This window comes from Leuresthes tenuis, unplaced genomic scaffold (assembly GCF_036924035.1).
Source record: "Leuresthes tenuis unplaced genomic scaffold, fLeuTen1.0.hap1 SCAF_16, whole genome shotgun sequence".
NCBI lineage: Eukaryota > Metazoa > Chordata > Actinopteri > Atheriniformes > Atherinopsidae > Leuresthes > Leuresthes tenuis.
The window spans coordinates 2,572,235-2,594,404 of NW_027325370.1; the positions used below are offsets into that span (position 1 = coordinate 2,572,235).

The window sequence follows — 22,170 nt, forward strand, 5'->3', positions numbered from 1 at the left end:
GATAAAACAAGTAAAAGTTATGTTAGAAAGTTGCTCTGGGTTAAAGCAAACTTCAGAGATCATCATTTATTTTTAATATTTTCTCTTTTGTCCCAACGGTAGTTGAGAGTGAGCTGAGTGTTGCTCCGTCTCAGAGGAGGAAAGTAGAAACAGTGGAAATGAAAGACCATGAAAGTGTGTTAGTTTTACTTACACTGTCAACAATCAGTAGGCCACTGATGAAACAGAAGAAGAAAACCAAGTGAAAACCTGATGCCATCTGAGGACAGACATTAAAGAAATAAAAGTAGTCACGTTCAGAACATCAACAACTGTGCAGACAGATTAACTGTAATTTGTCTAACATTAAATGATTGTTCGATAATTGAGAATAATGCCCGTGTTACCTTTGCTGCAGTGGATCCTGACTCAGAGACGCTGAACACAAACAGGAGAACGGCTCTTTTATACGTTTTCAGGTGGTTCTGGAATGTTGAATGAAATGAGGAAGCAGATGTCATGTGAAATAAGCTCTTGGTTGTGACGTCTTCCACTTTTTTAAAATTATGATCCATCCATCCATTTTCTATACCGTCAATCCGTCGGTCGGGTAGCAGGTGGGCTGGAGCCTATCCCAGCAGTCATCGGGCGAGAGGCGGGGTACACCCTGGACAAGTCGCCAGTCCATCACAGGGCCACATTAAATTATGATATTAATTCAAATAAAAAAGTGAAAAATAAAACAATAGAAATGGAGGACAAAAATATCAATGTATTGCCAACTCACCAGAACCTAAAACTCTGGTAAATGGACACCGGTTATGTTCATTATGTTCAGGTACTGCAACTCTAAGGCAAATTCTGTCAGGTTTTAAGGTTAGTCTGTCACAAGGCCGGTATACATGGCAACATAACCAAGTATTAAGCAGCTTAGCTACATGTATTGAAGGTAAACAAAGGCAGGTGAATTTAGAAGGGTCTAAGGTGAAGAGAGTGGCAATTCAGTTTGTTCAAGAGGGGGAGAAAGTTAACAAGATAATAAGGAGGCAAGGCAGCTTAGAGGATGCTTGTGATTGGGAGATGCAGGTAGATTTAGGAGGAAAGCTTGTTGTTCCCCAGAAAATAGCCTCTATAAATCTAAGGCCGGATATAGTCTTGTGGTCTAGGAGTGGAATATGAGTCTATTTCATAGAGCTGACTGTTCCTTGGGAGGAATTAGTATGACTAACCCACTCACAGGTGAAAGCATCTCCCTGATGCAGCAGCCGTTGTGCTGCATCTCTTTAAGCCTGGTGACGGGGTTGTGATGAGGACCTGTGGGCCAAGAAGTGGAACCATCAGAAGTGGTCAGAACCATTCCAAGAGCTGCTCACCACCCAAGCTGCAGTGAAGGCTGTTGTGATAAAAACCTGGTGCCGCGTTTGTAGGAAGGTCCTGAGTTAACAGACGACTCCTCTGCTGCGGTGCACCTAAAGAGGAATTTTTTAAACGATTCTCACAGATTAAAGTTTTCTTCCTGATGAGATATTGTCGCAAAATGCTGTTTAGTTCCTTGAGTACAGATCATCTTACTGGAAACAAGTTGCTGTGTTCACATTCAGTCAATGTTTTAAATACTTTCTGGATCACATATACAGATAAAAGCATGGGTTAGGTTAAACAGAAATAATTAATCATTAGTTTTACATACGCTCATTACTCAGATATTCATCACAAAAACATAACAGGTTGAAAAATTAAAGAGAGATGAGTGTAAAATAAAAAATACTGAAAAAATAAAGCATTTTTTTATATGGATTATTACTCATCTGATTGTGTTTAAGCTCTGTTTTTAAGTTAAATACTCAGATCTGAACACTAAGGTAATTCAGAAACTACAGTAACTTTCTGGTTGTTAGTTTTCATATTTTTCTTACTCTTAATTCTAATTCAGAGCAGAACTTACATAAGGCCTTTAGATTCTTATGTCAGGGTAACCCAGGTCAAACAGATATTATCATAACTTGACAGGCAGGAAGAAACTGGTTGATTGTTATCTAACTTCCTTTAGATGTGGAAAACATTCAGGACAGCTGTCAATCTTCCCAGGAGTGGACGTCCCAGCAAGTTCACCCCAAGGTCAAAAAGCCAAGAGCTACATCTCAGACTCTACAGGCCTCAGTTAGCATGTTAAAGGTTAAAGTTCATGACAGTACAGTTAGAAAAAGACTGAACAAGGATGGCTTGTTTGGAAGGGTTGCAGGAGGAAGCTTCTTCTCTCTAAAAAGAACATGGCAGCACAGCTTTGGTTTGCAAAGCTGCATCTGAACAAACTGAAGATGATATCATCAAATTCATGCTTTAAATTCAATCTATATTGAATCAATAATGAACCAATCAATCCTGAAAAAATCCAAATACACAATTTAGAATAAAGTTCACTTTGTAACTGTTGGGAGACCAGGCCGGTGACGTTTGGACCTCAGTGTTTGTGAGAAAGCCAACAGGTGAAACGCCATCTACTGGTGAAAGGCAGTAATGCGACTGAACAGGTCAGAGCATGTTCAGCCACACAAATGAGCAGCAGACCAGCAAGTGAGCAGACTGTGTGAAGCTGCGTGGACTTTCTGTTTGTTTCTCATACCTTTTGTGCGTTCTTGAGGAAATGTAAGTGCTTTTTAATTCTTAGTCATGGATCTGTTGATGATTTATTCCAGTTTGTGTGACATGAAAGTATTTTGTGTGGTTACTTCAATATGTAAGGCTCCAAGGATGTTAAGTATGCCCTGCCTCTGCTGACATTATGCTGGAATTTGTACAGTCTCCTCCACCAATTATATTGCATTTCTGTTGTTGTGTTATGCTTAAGTAACTGTTTGCACTTAAGAAAGGGATATTACTGGTAAGCTTTTGATCATATGGCAGTTTATTTATGAATGTTTATTCTGATTTAACTGTTAAATTATATTTTGAGCATATTTATGATACATTTTATTGCTTTCCATATATTTTCAGACCACACACACACGTGCATTTGTTGTACAGTGATGTTAAAGTTCAACAACATTCATTAAAGAAGACACATCAGATCTCTCTGTCCAAGTGCCTTGATTCTCTAATCGGATTCATAGTCCATAATCCACCGCCTCAACCAGCAATCCTTCTTTCTGAGTCTCCCCCTCAAACATTGGTCCTTCGAGCCGGATGGAGTGCAACTATAGAAGAGTATCATGGACGATGCAGCATCAGGCGGCGCAGAGGCCCGAAGACATCCACAGAGACAGCACATCTGACCTGCTTTATCTGGAGGATTACCAGGTTGGAGTCCAGCCATCTGTGCACCCAGATCAACTCACTGCTGTTTCCCACTCTAGCAGCCACCACAGCAGTAATTCCGGCAGATCATCCCACAGAGGTTCATACAGCCATAGCAGATCCAGTAGGCACACATGTTACTCAGTTGGTACATATCCGACTCAGGGTCTCTCGACACTGCACAAGCTGCTATCTTGGAGGGCTACACCTTCATCTGCGCACTCTGACAAGTCAGATGCTTTCCAAGACTTATCCACGCCAGCGCAGATGAGGCAGGCCAACATGCTTCCATCTACTACCCAGCCCTCGCTGTCAACTCAGTTACCTTCAACACCTGCTCCTGCATTGTACCTGCCTATTCCCCCCCCACAAGTTATGCAACCAGTTATTCCGGTCTCTACAGTGCTTCCTACGGGACCACAGCAAATGCTGCAACCTGCTGCCACCCCAGCGATACATGCTCAACAGGCAAACCCAACAGCTCAGCTCCAGGGTTCAGTACCCAAGCCCCATAGGTCTGTGAGACTGAAACATGGCCCGGCATTAGCACCCACTCCTGCGATACAACCTGTGCCACATCCTTCAGCACATGTCATCACTTCAGCACCTCTGACCCATTCTACATAGCAGGTGGCATCGTTTTTGGAGTTGCAACTTCCTAGTGGCCCAGCAACGGCAACGAGTTCTCACTTTAATCCACCTCCTGCCAATCCAGTAGAGTCTCATTTCTCAACAGTGTACCAACAACCAGCTACAGCCAACAAGCCAGGGAGCCACTCCACACTGCCAGCAAGGGCTCCGCTCAACCTTGCATTAGACAACGTACTGGGGAGAGACCTTCACCTCAGTGAGCAATATAAATATCAAGTGTTGATCTCGGGTACTTAATTTCTCAGGTGAAAAGTGTGCCAAATTGGAGCCTGGCTCCTGGAGGTCGGTTGAGGAAGTGGATGACGGCGGCTCTGAGAAGGTAAGCCAGCCGAAGTTGGGAAATTTTTCTCGGGGGAAATAGACCAAATTGGAGTCCTGGAGCCTGGTTGTTTTGCAAAGTACCATGAAGTACCAGGGGGCTTGGACGGGAGTGTGTGCCCGAGGAGGACTGCTGAAGTGTGGCTGAGTGTTCCAGGCCAGGAAATCTAGCCCCCAAAGTGAGGCAAGTAAGAATGGGGCACGGTTAACTGATAAAAGTCCCCCAAACTGAAGCAAGTAAAAATGGGGAACTTTTAACTCATTAAAGCTCCCCGAAGTGAAGCAAGTAAGAATGGCACACTTTTAATCAGTTAAAAGTGTTCCAAAATGAAGTAATTATGGGGCACCCTTAACAAATAAAACTGCCCCAATGTGAATGAAGTAAATATGGCACACTTTTTATCAGTTAAAAGGGTTTGAAAATGCAGCATGTAAACAAAGGGTTAACTTTGGAACACTTTCGTTATTTAAAAAGTGTCCTGAATTGGACTGATTTTTGCGGATGGTCCAATTATAGACCGGATTGGAACTGGTGCTCCTGCGGGTGTCAATGGGAGTGTGTGCCTGAGGAGGACTGCTGAAGTGTGGCTGAGTGTTCCAGGCCAGGAAATCTAGCCCCCAAAGTGATGCAAGTAAGAATGGGGCACTTTTTACTGATAAAAGTTCCCCAAACTGAAGCAAGCAAAATGGGGAACTTTTAACTCATTAAATAGACTATGCAAAGGTACTAATCATGGCAACTCAAGAACAATAGAGGCAAACAATGATTCATTTCTCTCAAGCATCATTAAGTGTTAAGTTTCCCTCAAGTGTCTTGTAAACATGCACGTTGTGGGCAGAGAAGAAGCCTCTAATGTAGGCCCACATGTTCACACAGATAACTTCAGTCAGCTGCACCAAAAACATAAAACCATAGAAAGGACACAAGAAATCACAGAACACAGAGTGATTCAGAACAGCATTTGGAGGATTTTTATTGAACATGCAGATAAAGTCTACAGTGAAATTAATAACTGCAGAGTTAATATATGATGAAAAACAATCACAAATCATAATCATAAGAGCTCTGCTGCTCTGTGTTAATCTGGAAGTGTTTGATTAGAACAGAAAAGAGTGATGAGGCCTGAGATTATCCTTGTTGCTGACATGGCCGGATGCATCACAGCTTCTTGGCACAAATGAAAGATCTTCCACCTGTACATGATCCATCGTTCCAGTACGTTACTGTTCATGGATATTTTGGAAAAACAAACACAGAGAAACATGCATTAATTTAGGTTTTTACACAAGCTTGTTCCTGTTCCAGTGCATAAGAGTGTGTTGAATATCTCTGTCTGTAAATGTTCAAATGCTTCTTAAACACGACACTGTGACCCTACTGCATAAAGTGGGCTGTGATGTCTCCAAATATCTCAATAAAAAATCAACATCTTAAAACAAATACTTATATTTGTGCCAAGAGTCTTGTTAGGCAAATATTTTCCATTATTGAAAAATTGGAAAAATGTGAAAGACGTCTGTCATTTTGACAGATTTAAACATGGGAACAAGCAGCAGAATCTAAAGTAGTTCATGGCAAGAGTTCAAGCCAGCACCCATTTTAAGTCAAGGCCAACCATGATGTGGTGCTCTGGGTTCATTGTAACCTGCAGCAGCTTGAATGAGTTAGTTTCATGTTATTTCCTGTAAATAGTTTGTTCACATATCAGTTGTAATTGAGCTCTTCAGTGAAAATGAAGTGTTGATATTTAAACATTCTGCTGTCACTGCAACTTCATGTGATGTCGACATAAAAAGTGAGAACACTGTCAGTGTCCATATGTTGTCCATAAAGTGTAGAGTAACCTCTGTTTGTACCTCCGTAATTGATCTCAAGGCAGTGCTCATTTCCTTTATGGTTGTCAGGCTGCCCCCTAAACCAGCGCAAATAGTCAAAGTGTGATCCATCACTCCACAGCCACCTTTTCTCCTGAAAGAGGAAATACAATGTGTAGTATGGAGACATGTATGACAGTATTATATAATCAGATTTAACAATGCTGCAACCTGCTGCCTCATAAAAGACCATTTATTAAGTGTGTGTTTGAGTTATGTGTCAACAAAACATTACAAATGAATAATTGTATTATATTAATGTAAAATACTCTGACACATTAAGTGTGACATGCTGATATCACACATTAAGTAGAAACCTTTATTTGATAAATTGCACCGTGTAACTTACTGCGACCGCGTCAGAACCTCCAACCCAGGTGTGGTAATGAGCGCCAGTCACTCTCTTAACCAGGTTACTGAGGAAGATGTTCTCATCAGCAGAGTGGATTGAAGCCAGATTCCCACCAATAGACATGCAAAAATGCTGACAATAAAAACAGAGGTGCTTAAGATTCTGGTGCTTGTTTTATATCAGAGACATCGTAGGAATTATATATTTGTTAATCTCATTTTGACTGTACTGAAACAGAATTTCTCCAGCATAAAAAACGATCAATAGCTCTAATTTCTTGTCACTGAATGTCTGTGGAAGGTACCAAATATACAGATATAAATATATACAATCATAGGCATGAAGGCAGGTCCTCAGCCTTGGATATCTCACAGCTTGTGTCTCTGGCATTATATCAATGATAAATTCAGAGCTCCACTGCAGCAGGAAGGAAATGTTCAGGCAGGAACTGTTGTGGGACACTTATTGAGCTCAGTTCATCTAAAACCACATTAGTTTTTGTTTTGGAAAACTCAGGAAATATTTCACAATATTTCACACTTGACTTGTTCCTTCAGCAATAAGCGATATCTTTGTTTTTTCACTAACCTCTGCATCAATCCAAGACTTTGCTGTGCGGTAGAAAATGAAACAGCGAGAGCCGAACTGCGTCCAACCAGAAGGACAGCCAGAGGAACAGCCAGGAGGAACTGCCACAGTGTTTATATTAGACAGAAGATCATCAGTGCAAAATACAGGAATTTGATCCATGATCAAAGCTGCACTTTTCACTTTGATTCCTGCCATCAAAATCTTTTATTTTTCTGAGAATCTGCTTCTTGAAGCTCAACAGGAAATAAAATTAGAACCACTTACCTGGCGCTTCACCTGCATCCTGGACAGACCCCAGTGAAGAAAAAAACACATGGAAACCAATGAATAGTTTTTACTTTTCAACAGGAACATGTTCCCATCTTGTATTTAGACTAAAAATATGTTAGTTATGAAGCTGCAGTACTCTGTTGGGCTTGAATGTGTGTTATATGAGTTTAACTGCTGTTGTGCTCCCACATTAGATTTGATAACAGCTGCTGCTTTTATTTTCATACCTTCCTACACCTGTGAACAACCTGCTAACAACTAATACTATAGTTCTGCTCTGGAGCATTCCTTATCACTGATAAAACAAGTAAAAGTTATGTTAGAAAGTTGCTCTGGGTTAAAGCAAACTTCAGAGATCATCATTTATTTTTAATATTTTCTCTTTTGTCCCAACGGTAGTTGAGAGTGAGCTGAGTGTTGCTCCGTCTCAGAGGAGGAAAGTAGAAACAGTGGAAATGAAAGACCATGAAAGTGAGTTAGTTTTACTTACACTGTCAACAATCAGTAGGCCACTGATGAAACAGAAGAAGAAAACCAAGTGAAAACCTGATGCCATCTGAGGAGAGACATTAAAGAAATAAAAGTAGACACGATCAGAACATCAACAACTGTGCAGACAGATTAACTGTAATTTGTCTAACATTAAATGATTGTTCGATAATTGAGAATAATGCCCGTGTTACCTTTGCTGCAGTGGATCCTGACTCAGAGACGCTGAACACAAACAGGAGAACGGCGCTTTTATACGTTTTCAGGTGGTTCTGGAATGTTGAATGAAACGAGGAAGCAGATGTCTTGTGGATGATGTATGGATGAACATTTCTGTCTTTCCAAAGAATGAATTCCAACTCAAACCAATCAAACAAGTTTACGTTACATATGGCAGAAATTAGCTCCTGGCTGTTACTGTAATGGGACGTCTTCCACCTATATGTTGTGTAACATCAGGTGACATTTCTGGCTGCTTGCCTCACACCCCTCTCATTCTCATTCCCTTTACATTCAGAGAGGAAATTCTTGGCCTTGATTATAAGTGGCACTTAATAACTGGGTTCACTGGTGCTGCTGCCTTCCTCATTCTTCTACAAACCGTAAGTTATCATTATCACAAGATATTCTTATTAATATATGAAACAACATAGTGTGCGTTCATGCTGTCTGCAATGAAATGAGTCAAGTTTTTATTGTTGTATACAGATAACAATGGGACTTCACCACCGGTAAAGAAACTCTTGGACCCCGAGCTCCTTCAGATATTGCAATAATTTAAGAATTAAAAATTACACATATGTGACATCTAATTAAACTATAAAGTGAAAAATAAAACAATAGAAATGGAGGATAAAAATATCAAACAGCATAGAAGTAAGAAAATATACAACATGTACAATGAGTGCAAAGTATTCACGAAGGTCAGTAGTCTGATGGCTTGTGGGTAGAAACTATCTCTGAACCTGCTGATGTGGATGCTCCTGCACCACCTGCAGATGTCAGGAGTGGGAAGACTTTGTGGCTGGGATCAGAGATTATCCACTGGGCCTTCCTCCTTCAGCGCTTTCTGTAGAGGTCCTGGATGGCTGGCAGTTCAGTCCTCGTAATGCGATGTGCAGATCTGACCACCCCATGTAGAGCTATGTGGTCCAGAGAATTACGACTGTGGTACCAGCCAGACCGAATACTCTCTGGTGCATAGGTAGAAGTTGGTGAGTATTCTGGAGTCCATGCCAAACCTCCTCAGCTGCTGTGGAAAGGAGTCGTTTCCTCGCTCCTTTCGTGATGTGACCAGCTCAGATTGTCACTGATGTTGAGCCCCAAGAATCTCAAGCAGCAGACTCTGTCCACCTGTCCAACACCCAGTTGCATAAGGAGACATTGATGTAGAGATCCTGGAGGTTGGGACAAGCCTGGGTGGAACTATGGTGCTGAAAGCAGACCAGTATTCCATAAACAGCATCCATACATACAGTATGTGTTCTTCTGGTCCAGGTGGAAGAGGGCAGTGTGAGTGCTACTCCAATATGACATTCTTCATGCATTTGTGAACATATTCAGGTATGTAGCCCCTGATGTTATCAGTAGAATTTTGGAAAACTTCCCAGTCCAAAGGGCAGAAGCAAATGAGCAGTCAGACAGGATGATGTCTTATTGGCTGGTCCAGCACTGGACCGAGTGAGTCATTGGCTTCTTGCGCCTCAGCCTGTCTGAAGGCTGGCATCAACAGGACTGAGGAGCGATCTGAAGGCTGGTGTAGAACAGATTGATATATATCTCATTATGTACTCTGAAGTAAGTAGACACTGTGAACTCCACAACATTCTGAAGTAAGTTACTCATTTAGAGTTAAACTCAACTTGGTTTCCCAACACTGGCAGGCTTTGTAGGAACATGAATGAAGGACTGGCTTCTTGCCAGTCGATAATTTCATACAGTTAGTCCAGCACCTGTGAGAGGGGTCTTTTTGGGTCTTTTTTTATGACTCTGTGGTGTTTTGCCTCTTCTTCTTTACTGTAGTCATGTTGTGTGTTACCATAGTTTGTAACAGATCTCCCTGAGTTTCTCTTAAAATAAACACTTTGGTCCCAGGTCCACTCAGAGCCCAATGACTAGCATCTCTCCCGGGGTTGTGATGAGGACCTTTTGGCCAAGAAGTGGAACCATCAGAAGTGGTCAGAACCATTCCAAGTGCAGCTCACCACCCACGCTGCTGTGAAGGTTGCTGTGATGACCACCTGGTGCCGTGCCAGCGTTTGTAGGAAGGTCCTGAGTTAATAGACGACTCCTCTTCTGCGGCGCACCTAAAGAGGAATTTTTGGAACGAGCCTCACAGTTTAAAGTTTTCTTCCTGATGAGGCGTTGACACAAAATGCTGTTTACTTCCTTGAGTACAGATCGTCTTACTGGAAACAAGTTGCTGTGTTCACATTCAGTCAATGTTTTAAATACCTTCTGGATCACATATGCAGATAAAAGCATGGGTTAGGTTCAACAGAAATAATTAATCATTAGTTTTACATACGCTCATTACTCAGATATTCATCACAAAAACATAACAGGTTTAAAAATTAAAGATCACAAAGCAGCAGCTTTGTGATGCTCTAGTATTTTTATACAGGTGCATTAACTTTGAGTGTAAAATAAAAAATACTAAAAAAATAAAACATTTTTTTATGTGGATCATTACTCATCTGATTGTGTTTAAGCTCTGTTTTTAAGTTAAATACTCAGATCTGAACACTAAGGTAATTCAGAAACTACAGTAACTTTCTGGTCATATTTTTCTTACTCTTAATTCTAATTCAGAGCAGAACTTACATAAGGCCTTTAGATTTTTATGTAAAGGTAACCCAGGTCAAACAGATACGATCATAACTTGACAGGCAGGAAGAAACTGGTTGATTGTTATTTAACTTCCTTTAGATGTGGAAAACATTCAGGACAGCTGTCAATCTTCCCAGGACTGGACGTCCCAGCAAGTTCACCCCAAGGTCAAAAAGCCAAGAGCTACATCTCAGACTCTACAGGCCTCAGTTAGCATGTTAAAGGTTAAAGGTCATGTCAACACAATTAGAAAAAGACTGAACAAGGATGGCTTGTTTGGAAGGGCTGCAGGAGGAAGCTTCTTCTCTCTAAAAAGAACATGGCAGCACAGCTTAGGTTTGCAAAGCTGCATCTGAACAAACTGAAGATGACATCATCAAATTCATGCTTTAAATTCAATCTATATTGAATCAATAATGAACCGATCAATCCTGAAAAAATCCAAATACACGATTTAGAATAAAGTTCACTTTGTAACTGTTGGGAGACCAGGCCGGTGACGTTTGGACCTCAGTGTTTGTGAGAAAGCCAACAGGTGAAACGCCATCTACTGGTGAAAGGCAGTAATGCGACTGAACAGGTCAGAGCATGTTCAGCCACACAAATGAGCAGCAGACCAGCAAGTGAGCAGACTGTGTGAAGCTGCTTGGACTTTCTGTTTGTTTCTCATACCTTTTGTGCGTTCTTGAGGAAATGTAAGTGCTTTTTAATTCTTAGTCATGGATCTGTTGATCATTTATTCCAGTTTGTGTGACATGAAAGTATTTTGTGTGGTTACTTCAATATGTAAGGCTCCAAGGATGTTAAGTACGCCCTGCCTCTGCTGACATTATGTTGGAATTTGTACAGTCTCCTCCACCAATTATATTGCATTTCTGTTGTTGTGTTATGCTTAAGTAACTGTTTGCACTTAAGAAAGGGATATTACTGGTAAGCTTTTGATCATATGGCAGTTTATTTATGAATGTTTATTCTGATTTAACTGTTAAATTATATTTTGAGCATATTTATGATACATTTTATTGCTTTCCATATATTTTCAGACCACACACACACGTGCATTTGTTGTACAGTGATGTTAAAGTTCAACAACATTCATTAAAGAAGACACATCAGATCTCTCTGTCCAAGTGCCTTGATTCTCTAATCGGATTCATAGTCCATAATCCACCGCCTCAACCAGCAATCCTTCTTTCTGAGTCTCCCCCTCAAACATTGGTCCTTCGAGCCGGATGGAGTGCAACTATAGAAGAGTATCATGGACGATGCAGCATCAGGCGGCGCAGAGGCCCGAAGACATCCACAGAGACAGCACATCTGACCTGCTTTATCTGGAGGATTACCAGGTTGGAGTCCAGCCATCTGTGCACCCAGATCAACTCACTGCTGTTTCCCACTCTAGCAGCCACCACAGCAGTAATTCCGGCAGATCATCCCACAGAGGTTCATACAGCCATAGCAGATCCAGTAGGCACACATGTTACTCAGTTGGTACATATCCGACAGGGTCTCTCGACTGCACAAGCTGCTATCTTGGAGGGCTACACCTTCATCTGCGCACTCTGACAAGTCAGATGCTTTCCAAGACTTATCCACGCCAGCGCAGATGAGGCAGGCCAACATGCTTCCATCTACTACCCAGCCCTCGCTGTCAACTCAGTTACCTTCAACACCTGCTCCTGCATTGTACCTGCCTATCCCCCCCCCACAAGTTATGCAACCAGTTATTCCGGTCTCTACAGTGCTTCCTACGGGACCACAGCAAATGCTGCAACCTGCTGCCACCCCAGCGATACATGCTCAACAGGCAAACCCAACAGCTCAGCTCCAGGGTTCAGTACCCAAGCCCCATAGGTCTGTGAGACTGAAACATGGCCCGGCATTAGCACCCACTCCTGCGATACAACCTGTGCCACATCCTTCAGCACATGTCATCACTTCAGCACCTCTGACTCATTCTACATAGCAGGTGGCATCGTTTTTGGAGTTGCAACTTCCTAGTGGCCCAGCAACGGCAACAAGTTCTCACTTTAATCCACCTCCTGCCAATCCAGTAGAGTCTCATTTCTCAACAGTGTACCAACAACCAGCTACAGCCAACAAGCCAGGGAGCCACTCCACACTGCCAGCAAGGGCTCCGCTCAACCTTGCATTAGACAACGTACTGGGGAGAGACCTTCACCTCAGTGAGCAATATAAATATCAAGTGTTGATCTCGGGTACTTAATTTCTCAGGTGAAAAGTGTGCCAAATTGGAGCCTGGCTCCTGGAGGTCGGTTGAGGAAGTGGATGACGGCGGCTCTGAGAAGGTAAGCCGGCCGAAGTTGGGAAATTTTTCTCGGGGGAAATAGACCAAATTGGAGTCCTGGAGCCTGGTTGTTTTGCAAAGTACCATGAAGTACCAGGGGGCTTGGACGGGAGTGTGTGCCCGAGGAGGACTGCTTAAGTGTGGCTGAGTGTTCCAGGCCAGGAAATCTAGCCCCCAAAGTGAGGCAAGTAAGAATGGGGCACGTTTAACTCATTAAAGCTCCCCCAAGTGAAGTAAGTAAGAATGGCACACTTTTCATCAGTTAAAAGTGTTCCAAAATGAAGTAATCATGGGGCACCCTTAACCAAAAAAAGTTCCCCAAAGGGAAGGAAGTAAATATGGCACACTTTTTATCAGTTAAAAGTGTTTGAAAATGCAGCATGTAAACAAAGGGTTAACTTTGGTACACTTTCGTAGTTTAAAAAGTGTCCTGAATTGGACTCATTTTTGCGGATGATCCAATTATAGACCGGATTGGAACCGGTACTCCAGCGGGTGTCGACGGGAGTGTGTGCCCGAGGAGGACTGCTTAAGTGTGGCTGAGTGTTCCAGGCCAGGAAACCTAGCCCCCAAAGTGAGGCAAGTAATAATGGGGCACGTTTAACTAATAAAAGTTCCCCAAACTAAAGCAAGTAAAAATGGGGAACTTTTAACTCATTAAAGCTCCCCGAAGTGAAGTAAGTAAGAATGGCACACTTTTAATCAGTTAAAAGTGTTCCAAAATTAAGTAATTATGGGGCACCCTTAACAAATAAAACTGCCCCAATGTGAATGAAGTTAATATGGCACACTTTTTATCAGTTAAAAGGGTTTGAAAATGCAGCATGTAAACAAAGGATTAACTTTGGAACACTTTCGTTATTTAAAAAGTGTCCTGAATTGGACTGATTTTTGCGGATGGTCCAATTATAGACCGGATTGGAACTGGTGCTCCTGCGGGTGTCAATGGGAGTGTGTGCCCGAGGAGGACTGCTGAAGTGTGGCTGAGTGTTCCAGGCCAGGAAATCTAGCCCCCAAAGTGAGGCAAGTAAGAATGGGGCACGGTTAACTGATAAAAGTCCCCCAAACTGAAGCAAGTAAAAATGGGGAACTTTTATCTCATTAAAGCTCCCCGAAGTGAAGCAAGTAAGAATGGGACACTTTTAATCAGTTAAAAGTGTTCCAAAATGAAGTAATTATGGGGCACCCTTAACAAATAAAACTGCCCCAATGTGAATGAAGTAAATATGGCACACTTTTTATCAGTTAAAAGGGTTTGAAAATGCAGCATGTAAACAAAGGGTTAACTTTGGAACACTTTCGTTATTTAAAAAGTGTCCTGAATTGGACTGATTTTTGCGGATGGTCCAATTATAGACCGGATTGGAACTGGTGCTCCTGCGGGTGTCAATGGGAGTGTGTGCCTGAGGAGGACTGCTTAAGTGTGGCTGAGTGTTCCAGGCCAGGAAATCTAGCCCCCAAAGTGAGGCAAGTAAAAATGGTGCACTTTTTACTGATAAAAGTTCCCCAAACTGAAGCAAGCAAAATGGGGAACTTTTAACTCATTAAATAGACTATGCAAAGGTACTAATCATGGCAACTCAAGAACAATAGAGGCAAACAATGATTCATTTCTCTCAAGCATCATTAAGTGTTAAGTTTCCCTCAAGTGTCTTGTAAACATGCACGTTGTGGGCAGAGAAGAAGCCTCTAATGTAGGCCCACATGTTCACACAGATAACTTCAGTCAGCTGCACCAAAAACATAAAACCATAGAAAGGACACAAGAAATCACAGAACAAAGAGTGATTCAGAACAGCATTTGGAGGATTTTTATTGAACATGCAGATAAAGTCTACAGTGAAATTAATAACTGCAGAGTTAATATATGATGAAACACAATAACAAATCATAATCATAAGAGCTCTGCTGCTCTGTGTTAATCTGGAAGTGTTTGATTAGAACAGAAAAGAGTGATGAGGCCTGAGATTATCCTTGTTGCTGACATGGCCGGATGCATCACAGCTTCTTGGCACAAATGAAAGATCTTCCACCTGTACATGATCCATCGTTCCAGTACGTTACTGTTCATGGATATTTTGGAAAAACAAACACAGAGAAACATGCATTAATTTAGGTTTTTACACAAGCTTGTTCCTGTTCCAGTGCATAAGAGTGTGTTGAATATCTCTGTCTGTAAATGTTCAAATGCTTCTTAAACACGACACTGTGACCCTACTGCACAAAGTGGGCTGTGATGTCTCCAAATATCTCAATAAAAAATCAACATCTTAAAACAAATACTTATATTTGTGCCAAGAGTCTTGTTAGGGAAATATTTTCCATTATTGAAAAATTGGAAAAATGTGAAAGACGTCTGTCATTTTGACAGATTTAAACATGGGAACAAGCAGCAGAATCTAAAGTAGTTCATGGCAAGAGTTCAAGCCAGCACCCATTTTAAGTCAAGGCCAACCATGATGGTGCTCTGGGTTCATTGTAGCCTGCAGCAGCTTGAATGAGTTAGTTTCATGTTATTTCCTGTAAATAGTTTGTTCACATATCAGTTGTAATTGAGCTCTTCAGTGAAAATGAAGTGTTGATATTTAAACATTCTGCTGTCACTGCGACTTCATGTGATGTCGACATAAAAAGTGAGAACACTGTCAGTGTCCATATGTTGTCCATAAAGTGTAGAGTAACCTCTTTTTGTACCTCCGTAATTGATCTCAAGGCAGTGCTCATTTCCTTTATGGTTGTCAGGCTGCCCCCTAAACCAGCGCAAATAGTCAAAGTGTGATCCATCACTCCACAGCCACCTTTTCTCCTGAAAGAGGAAATACAATGTGTAGTATGGAGACATGTATGACAGTATTATATAATCAGATTTAACAATGCTGCAACCTGCTGCCTCATAAAAGACCATTTAATAAGTGTGTGTTTGAGTTATGTGTCAACAAAACATTACAAATGAATAATTGTATTATATTAGTAATGTAAAATACTATCACACATTAAGTAGAAACCTTTATTTGATAAATTGCACCGTGTAACTTACTGCGACCGCGTCAGAACCTCCAACCCAGGTGTGGTAATGAGTGCCGGTCACTCTCTTAACCAGGTTACTGAGGAAGATGTTCTCATCAGCAGAGTGGATTGAAGCCAGATTCCCACCAATAGACATGCAAAAATGCTGACAATAAAAACAGAGGTGCTTAAGATTCTGGTGCTTGTTTTATATCAGAGACATGGTAGGAATTATATATTTGTTAATCTCATTTTGACTGTACTGAAACAGAATTTCTCCAGCATAAAAAACGATCAATAGCTCTAATTTCTTGTCACTGAATGTCTGTGGAAGGTACCAAATATACAGATATAAATATATACAATCATAGGCATGAAGGCAGGTCCTCAGCCTTGGATATCTCACAGCTTGTGTCTCTGGCATTATATCAATGATAAATTCAGAGCTCCACTGCAGCAGGAAGGAAATGTTCAGGCAGGAACTGTTGTGGGACACTTATTGAGCTCAGTTTGTCTAAAACCACATTATTTTTGTTTTGGAAAACTCAGAAAATATTTCACAATATTTCACACTTGACTTGTTCCTTCAGCAATAAGCGATATCTTTGTTTTTTCACTAACCTCTGCATCAATCCAAGACTTTGCTGTGCGGTAGAAAATGAAACAGCGAGAGCCGAACTGCGTCCAACCAGAAGGACAGCCAGAGGAACAGCCAGAGGAACAGTCAGGAGGAACTGCCACAGTTTTTATATTAGACAGAAGATCATCAGTGCAAAATACAGGAATTTGATCCATGATCAAAGCTGCACTTTTCACTTTGATTCCTGCCATCAAAATCTTTTATTTTTCTGAGAATCTGCTTCTTGAAGCTCAACAGGAAATAAAATTAGAACCACTTACCTGGCGCTTCACCTGCATCCTGGACAGACCCCAGTGAAGAAAAAAACACATGGAAACCAATGAATAGTTTTTACTTTTCAACAGGAACATGTTCCCATCTTGTATTTAGACTAAAAATATGTTAGTTATGAAGCTGCAGTACTCTGTTGGGCTTGAATGTGTGTTATATGAGTTTAACTGCTGTTGTGCTCCCACATTAGATTTGATAACAGCTGCTGCTTTTATTTTCATACCTTCCTACACCTGTGAACAACCTGCTAACAACTAATACTATAGTTCTGCTCTGGAGCATTCCTTATCACTGATAAAACAAGTAAAAGTTATGTTAGAAAGTTGCTCTGGGTTAAAGCAAACTTCAGAGATCATCATTTATTTTTGATCTTTTCCTTTTGTCCCAACGGTAGTTGAGAGTGAGCTGAGAGTTGCTCCGTCTCAGAGGAGGAAAGTAGAAACAGTGGAAATGAAAGACCATGAAAGTGTGTTAGTTTTACTTACACTGTCAACAATCAGTAGGCCACTGATGAAACAGAAGAAGAAAACCAAGTGAAAACCTGATGCCATCTGAGGAGAGACATTAAAGAAATAAAAGTAGTCACGATCAGAACATCAACAACTGTGCAGACAGATTAACTGTAATTTGTCTAACATTAAATGATTGTTCAATAATTGAGAATAATGCCCGTGTTACCTTTGCTGCAGTGGATCCTGACTCAGAGACGCTGAACACAAACAGGTGAACGGCGCTTTTATACGTTTTCAGGTGGTTCTGGAATGTTGAATGAAACGAGGAAGCAGATGTCTTGTGGATGATGTATGGATGAACATTTCTGTCTTTCCAAAGAATGAATTCCAACTCAAACCAATCAAACAAGTTTACGTTACATATGGCAGAAATGAGCTCCTGGCTGTTACTGTAATGGGACGTCTTCCACCTATATGTTGTGTAACATCAGGTGACATTTCTGGCTGCTTGCTTCACACCCATCTCATTCTCATTCCCTTTACATTCAGAGAGGAAATTCTTGGCCTTGATTATAAGTGGCACTTAATAGCTGGGTTCGCTGGTGCTGCTGCCTTCCTCATTCTTCTACAAACCGTAAGTTATCATTATCACAAGATATTCTTATTAATATATGAAACAACATAGTGTGCGTTCATGCTGTCTGCAATGAAATGAGTCAAGTTTTTATTGTTGTATACAGATAACAATGGGACTTCACGACCGGTAAAGTTGGACCTAGAGCGCCTTCAGATATTGCAATAATTTAAGAATTAAAAATCACACATATGTGACATCTAATTAAACTATAAAGTGAAAAATAAAACAATAGAAATGGAGGATAAAAATATCAAACAGCATAGAAGTAAGAAAATATACAACATGTACAATGAGTGCAAAGTATTCACGAAGGTCAGTAGTCTGATGGCTTGTGGGTAGAAACTATATCTGAACCTGCTGATGTGGATGCTCCTGCACCACCTGCAGATGTCAGGAGTGTGAAGACTTTGTGGCTGGGATCAGAGATTATCCACTGGGCCTTCCTCCTTCAGCGCTTTCTGTAGAGGTCCTGGATGGCTGGCAGTTCAGTCCTCGATCTGACCACCCCATGTAGAGCTATGTGGTCCAGAGAATTACGACTGTGGTATCAGCCAGACCGAATACTCTCTGGTGCATAGGTAGAAGTTGGTGAGTATTCTGGAGTCCATGCCAAACCTCCTCAGCTGCTGTGGAAAGGAGTCGTTTCCTCGCTCCTTTCGTGATGTGACCAGCTCAGATTGTCACTGATGTTGAGCCCCAAGAATCTCAAGCAGCAGACTCTGTCCACCTGTCCAACACCCAGTTGCATAAGGAGACATTGATGTAGAGATCCTGGAGGTTGGGACAAGCCTGGGTGGAACTATGGTGCTGAAAGCAGACCAGTATTCCATAAACAGCATCCATACATACAGTATGTGTTCTTCTGGTCCAGGTGGAAGAGGGCAGTGTGAGTGCTACTCCAATATGACATTCTTCATGCATTTGTGAACATATTCAGGTATGTAGCCCCTGATGTTATCAGTAGCATTTTGGAAAACTTTCCAGTCCAAAGGGCAGAAGCAAATGAGCAGTCAGACAGGATGATGTCTTATTGGCTGGTCCAGCACTGGACCGAGTGAGTCATTGGCTTCTTGCGCCTCAGCCTGTCTGAAGGCTGGCATCAACAGGACTGAGGAGCGATCTGAAGGCTGGTGTAGAACAGATTGATATATATCTCATTATGTACTCTGAAGTAAGTAGACACTGTGAACTCCACAACATTCTGAAGTAAGTTACTCATTTAGAGTTAAACTCAACTTGGTTTCCCAACACTGGCAGGCTTTGTAGGAACATGAATGAAGGACTGGCTTCTTGCCAGTCGATAATTTCATACAGTTAGTCCAGCACCTGTGAGAGGGGTCTTTTTGGGTCTTTTTTTATGACTCTGTGGTGTTTTGCCTCTTCTTCTTTACTGTAGTCATGTTGTGTGTTACCATAGTTTGTAACAGATCTCCCTGAGTTTCTCTTAAAATAAACACTTTGGTCCCAGGTCCACTCAGAGCCCAATGACTAGCATCTCTCCCGGGGTTGTGATGAGGACCTTTTGGCCAAGAAGTGGAACCATCAGAAGTGGTCAGAACCATTCCAAGTGCTGCTCACCACCCACGCTGCAGTGAAGGTTGCTGTGATAACCACCTGGTGCCGTGCCAGCGTTTGTAGGAAGGTCCTGAGTTAACAGACGACTCCTCTTCTGCGGCGCACCTAAAGAGGAATTTTTGGAACGAGCCTCACAGTTTAAAGTTTTCTTCCTGATGAAGCGTTGACACAAAATGCTGTTTACTTCCTTGAGTACAGATCATCTTACTGGAAACAAGTTGCTGTGTTCACATTCACTCAATGTTTTAAATACCTTCTGGATCACATATGCAGATAAAAGCATGGGTTAGGTTCAACAGAAATAATTAATCATTAGTTTTACATACGCTCATTACTCAGAAATTCATCACAAAAACATAACAGGTTTAAAAATTAAAGATCACAAAGTAGTAGCTTTGTGATGCTCTAGTATTTTTATACAGGTGCATTAACTTTGAGTGTAAAATAAAAAATACTGAAAAAATAAAACATTTTTTTATGTGGATCATTACTCATCTGATTGTGTTTAAGTTCTGTTTTTAAGTTAAATACTCAGATCTGAACACTAAGGTAATTCAGAAACTACAGTAACTTTCTGGTCATGTTTTTCTTACTCTTAATTCTAATTCAGAGCAGAACTTACATAAGGCCTTTAGATTTTTATGTAAAGGTAACCCAGGTCAAACAGATACGATCATAACTTGACAGGCAGGAAGAAACTGGTTTATTGTTATCTAACTTCCTTTAGATGTGGAAAACATTCAGGACAGCTGTCAATCTTCCCAGGACTGGACGTCCCAGCAAGTTCACCCCAAGGTCAAAAAGCCAAGAGCTACATCTCAGACTCTACAGGCCTCAGTTAGCATGTTAAAGGTTAAAGGTCATGTCAACACAATTAGAAAAAGACTGAACAAGGATGGCTTGTTTGGAAGGGCTGCAGGAGGAAGCTTCTTCTCTCTAAAAAGAACATGGCAGCACAGCTTAGGTTTGCAAAGCTGCATCTGAACAAACTGAAGATGACATCATCAAATTCATGCTTTAAATTCAATCTATATTGAATCAATAATGAACCGATCAATCCTGAAAAAATCCAAATACACGATTTAGAATAAAGTTCACTTTGTAACTGTTGGGAGACCAGGCCGGTGACGTTTGGACCTCAGTGTTTGTGAGAAAGCCAACAGGTGAAACGCCATCTACTGGTGAAAGGCAGTAATGCGACTGAACAGGTCAGAGCATGTTCAGCCACACAAATGAGCAGCAGACCAGCAAGTGAGCAGACTGTGTGAAGCTGCTTGGACTTTCTGTTTGTTTCTCATACCTTTTGTGCGTTCTTGAGGAAATGTAAGTGCTTTTTAATTCTTAGTCATGGATCTGTTGATCATTTATTCCAGTTTGTGTGACATGAAAGTATTTTGTGTGGTTACTTCAATATGTAAGGCTCCAAGGATGTTAAGTACGCCCTGCCTCTGCTGACATTATGTTGGAATTTGTACAGTCTCCTCCACCAATTATATTGCATTTCTGTTGTTGTGTTATGCTTAAGTAACTGTTTGCACTTAAGAAAGGGATATTACTGGTAAGCTTTTGATCATATGGCAGTTTATTTATGAATGTTTATTCTGATTTAACTGTTAAATTATATTTTGAGCATATTTATGATACATTTTATTGCTTTCCATATATTTTCAGACCACACACACACGTGCATTTGTTGTACAGTGATGTTAAAGTTCAACAACATTCATTAAAGAAGACACATCAGATCTCTCTGTCCAAGTGCCTTGATTCTCTAATCGGATTCATAGTCCATAATCCACCGCCTCAACCAGCAATCCTTCTTTCTGAGTCTCCCCCTCAAACATTGGTCCTTCGAGCCGGATGGAGTGCAACTATAGAAGAGTATCATGGACGATGCAGCATCAGGCGGCGCAGAGGCCCGAAGACATCCACAGAGACAGCACATCTGACCTGCTTTATCTGGAGGATTACCAGGTTGGAGTCCAGCCATCTGTGCACCCAGATCAACTCACTGCTGTTTCCCACTCTAGCAGCCACCACAGCAGTAATTCCGGCAGATCATCCCACAGAGGTTCATACAGCCATAGCAGATCCAGTAGGCACACATGTTACTCAGTTGGTACATATCCGACAGGGTCTCTCGACTGCACAAGCTGCTATCTTGGAGGGCTACACCTTCATCTGCGCACTCTGACAAGTCAGATGCTTTCCAAGACTTATCCACGCCAGCGCAGATGAGGCAGGCCAACATGCTTCCATCTACTACCCAGCCCTCGCTGTCAACTCAGTTACCTTCAACACCTGCTCCTGCGTTGTACCTGCCTATTCCCCCCCCACAAGTTATGCAACCAGTTATTCCGGTCTCTACAGTGCTTCCTACGGGACCACAGCAAATGCTGCAACCTGCTGCCACCCCAGCGATACATGCTCAACAGGCAAACCCAACAGCTCAGCTCCAGGTTTCAGTACCCAAGGCCCACAGGTCTGTGAGACTGAAACATGGCCCGGCATTAGCACCCACTCCTGCGATACAACCTGTGCCACATCCTTCAGCACATGTCATCACTTCAGCACCTCTGACCCATTCTACATAGCAGGTGGCATCGTTTTTGGAGTTGCAACTTCCTAGTGGCC

At 41.6% G+C, this 22,170-nt stretch overlaps 3 protein-coding genes across 3 annotated transcripts in view; all 3 read right to left on the minus strand.

The window, feature by feature from the left end:
• LOC140271268 (ladderlectin-like) overlaps positions 1-22,170 on the minus strand; it is a 37,434-nt gene that overhangs the window by 2,037 nt on the left and 13,227 nt on the right. The window lies entirely within an intron of this gene.
• On the minus strand, positions 5,192-12,271 carry LOC140271188 (galactose-specific lectin nattectin-like). The gene is made up of 9 exons (XM_072366303.1): positions 12,100-12,271; positions 10,024-10,125; positions 8,014-8,044; positions 7,821-7,842; positions 7,325-7,343; positions 7,058-7,158; positions 6,467-6,601; positions 6,100-6,211; positions 5,192-5,466 (listed from the first exon to the last, which is right to left on the minus strand). The coding sequence occupies exons 1-9, from the start codon at positions 12,269-12,271 to the stop codon at positions 5,402-5,404; spliced, it is 759 nt and encodes a 252-aa protein (XP_072222404.1). The 3' UTR covers positions 5,192-5,401.
• LOC140271189 (type-2 ice-structuring protein-like) lies at positions 14,745-21,787 on the minus strand. Its single transcript, XM_072366304.1, has 9 exons — positions 21,616-21,787; positions 19,540-19,641; positions 17,551-17,581; positions 17,358-17,379; positions 16,863-16,881; positions 16,584-16,696; positions 15,994-16,128; positions 15,651-15,762; positions 14,745-15,019 (listed from the first exon to the last, which is right to left on the minus strand). Exons 1-9 carry the CDS (start codon positions 21,785-21,787, stop codon positions 14,955-14,957), a joined length of 771 nt encoding a protein of 256 aa, XP_072222405.1. The 3' UTR covers positions 14,745-14,954.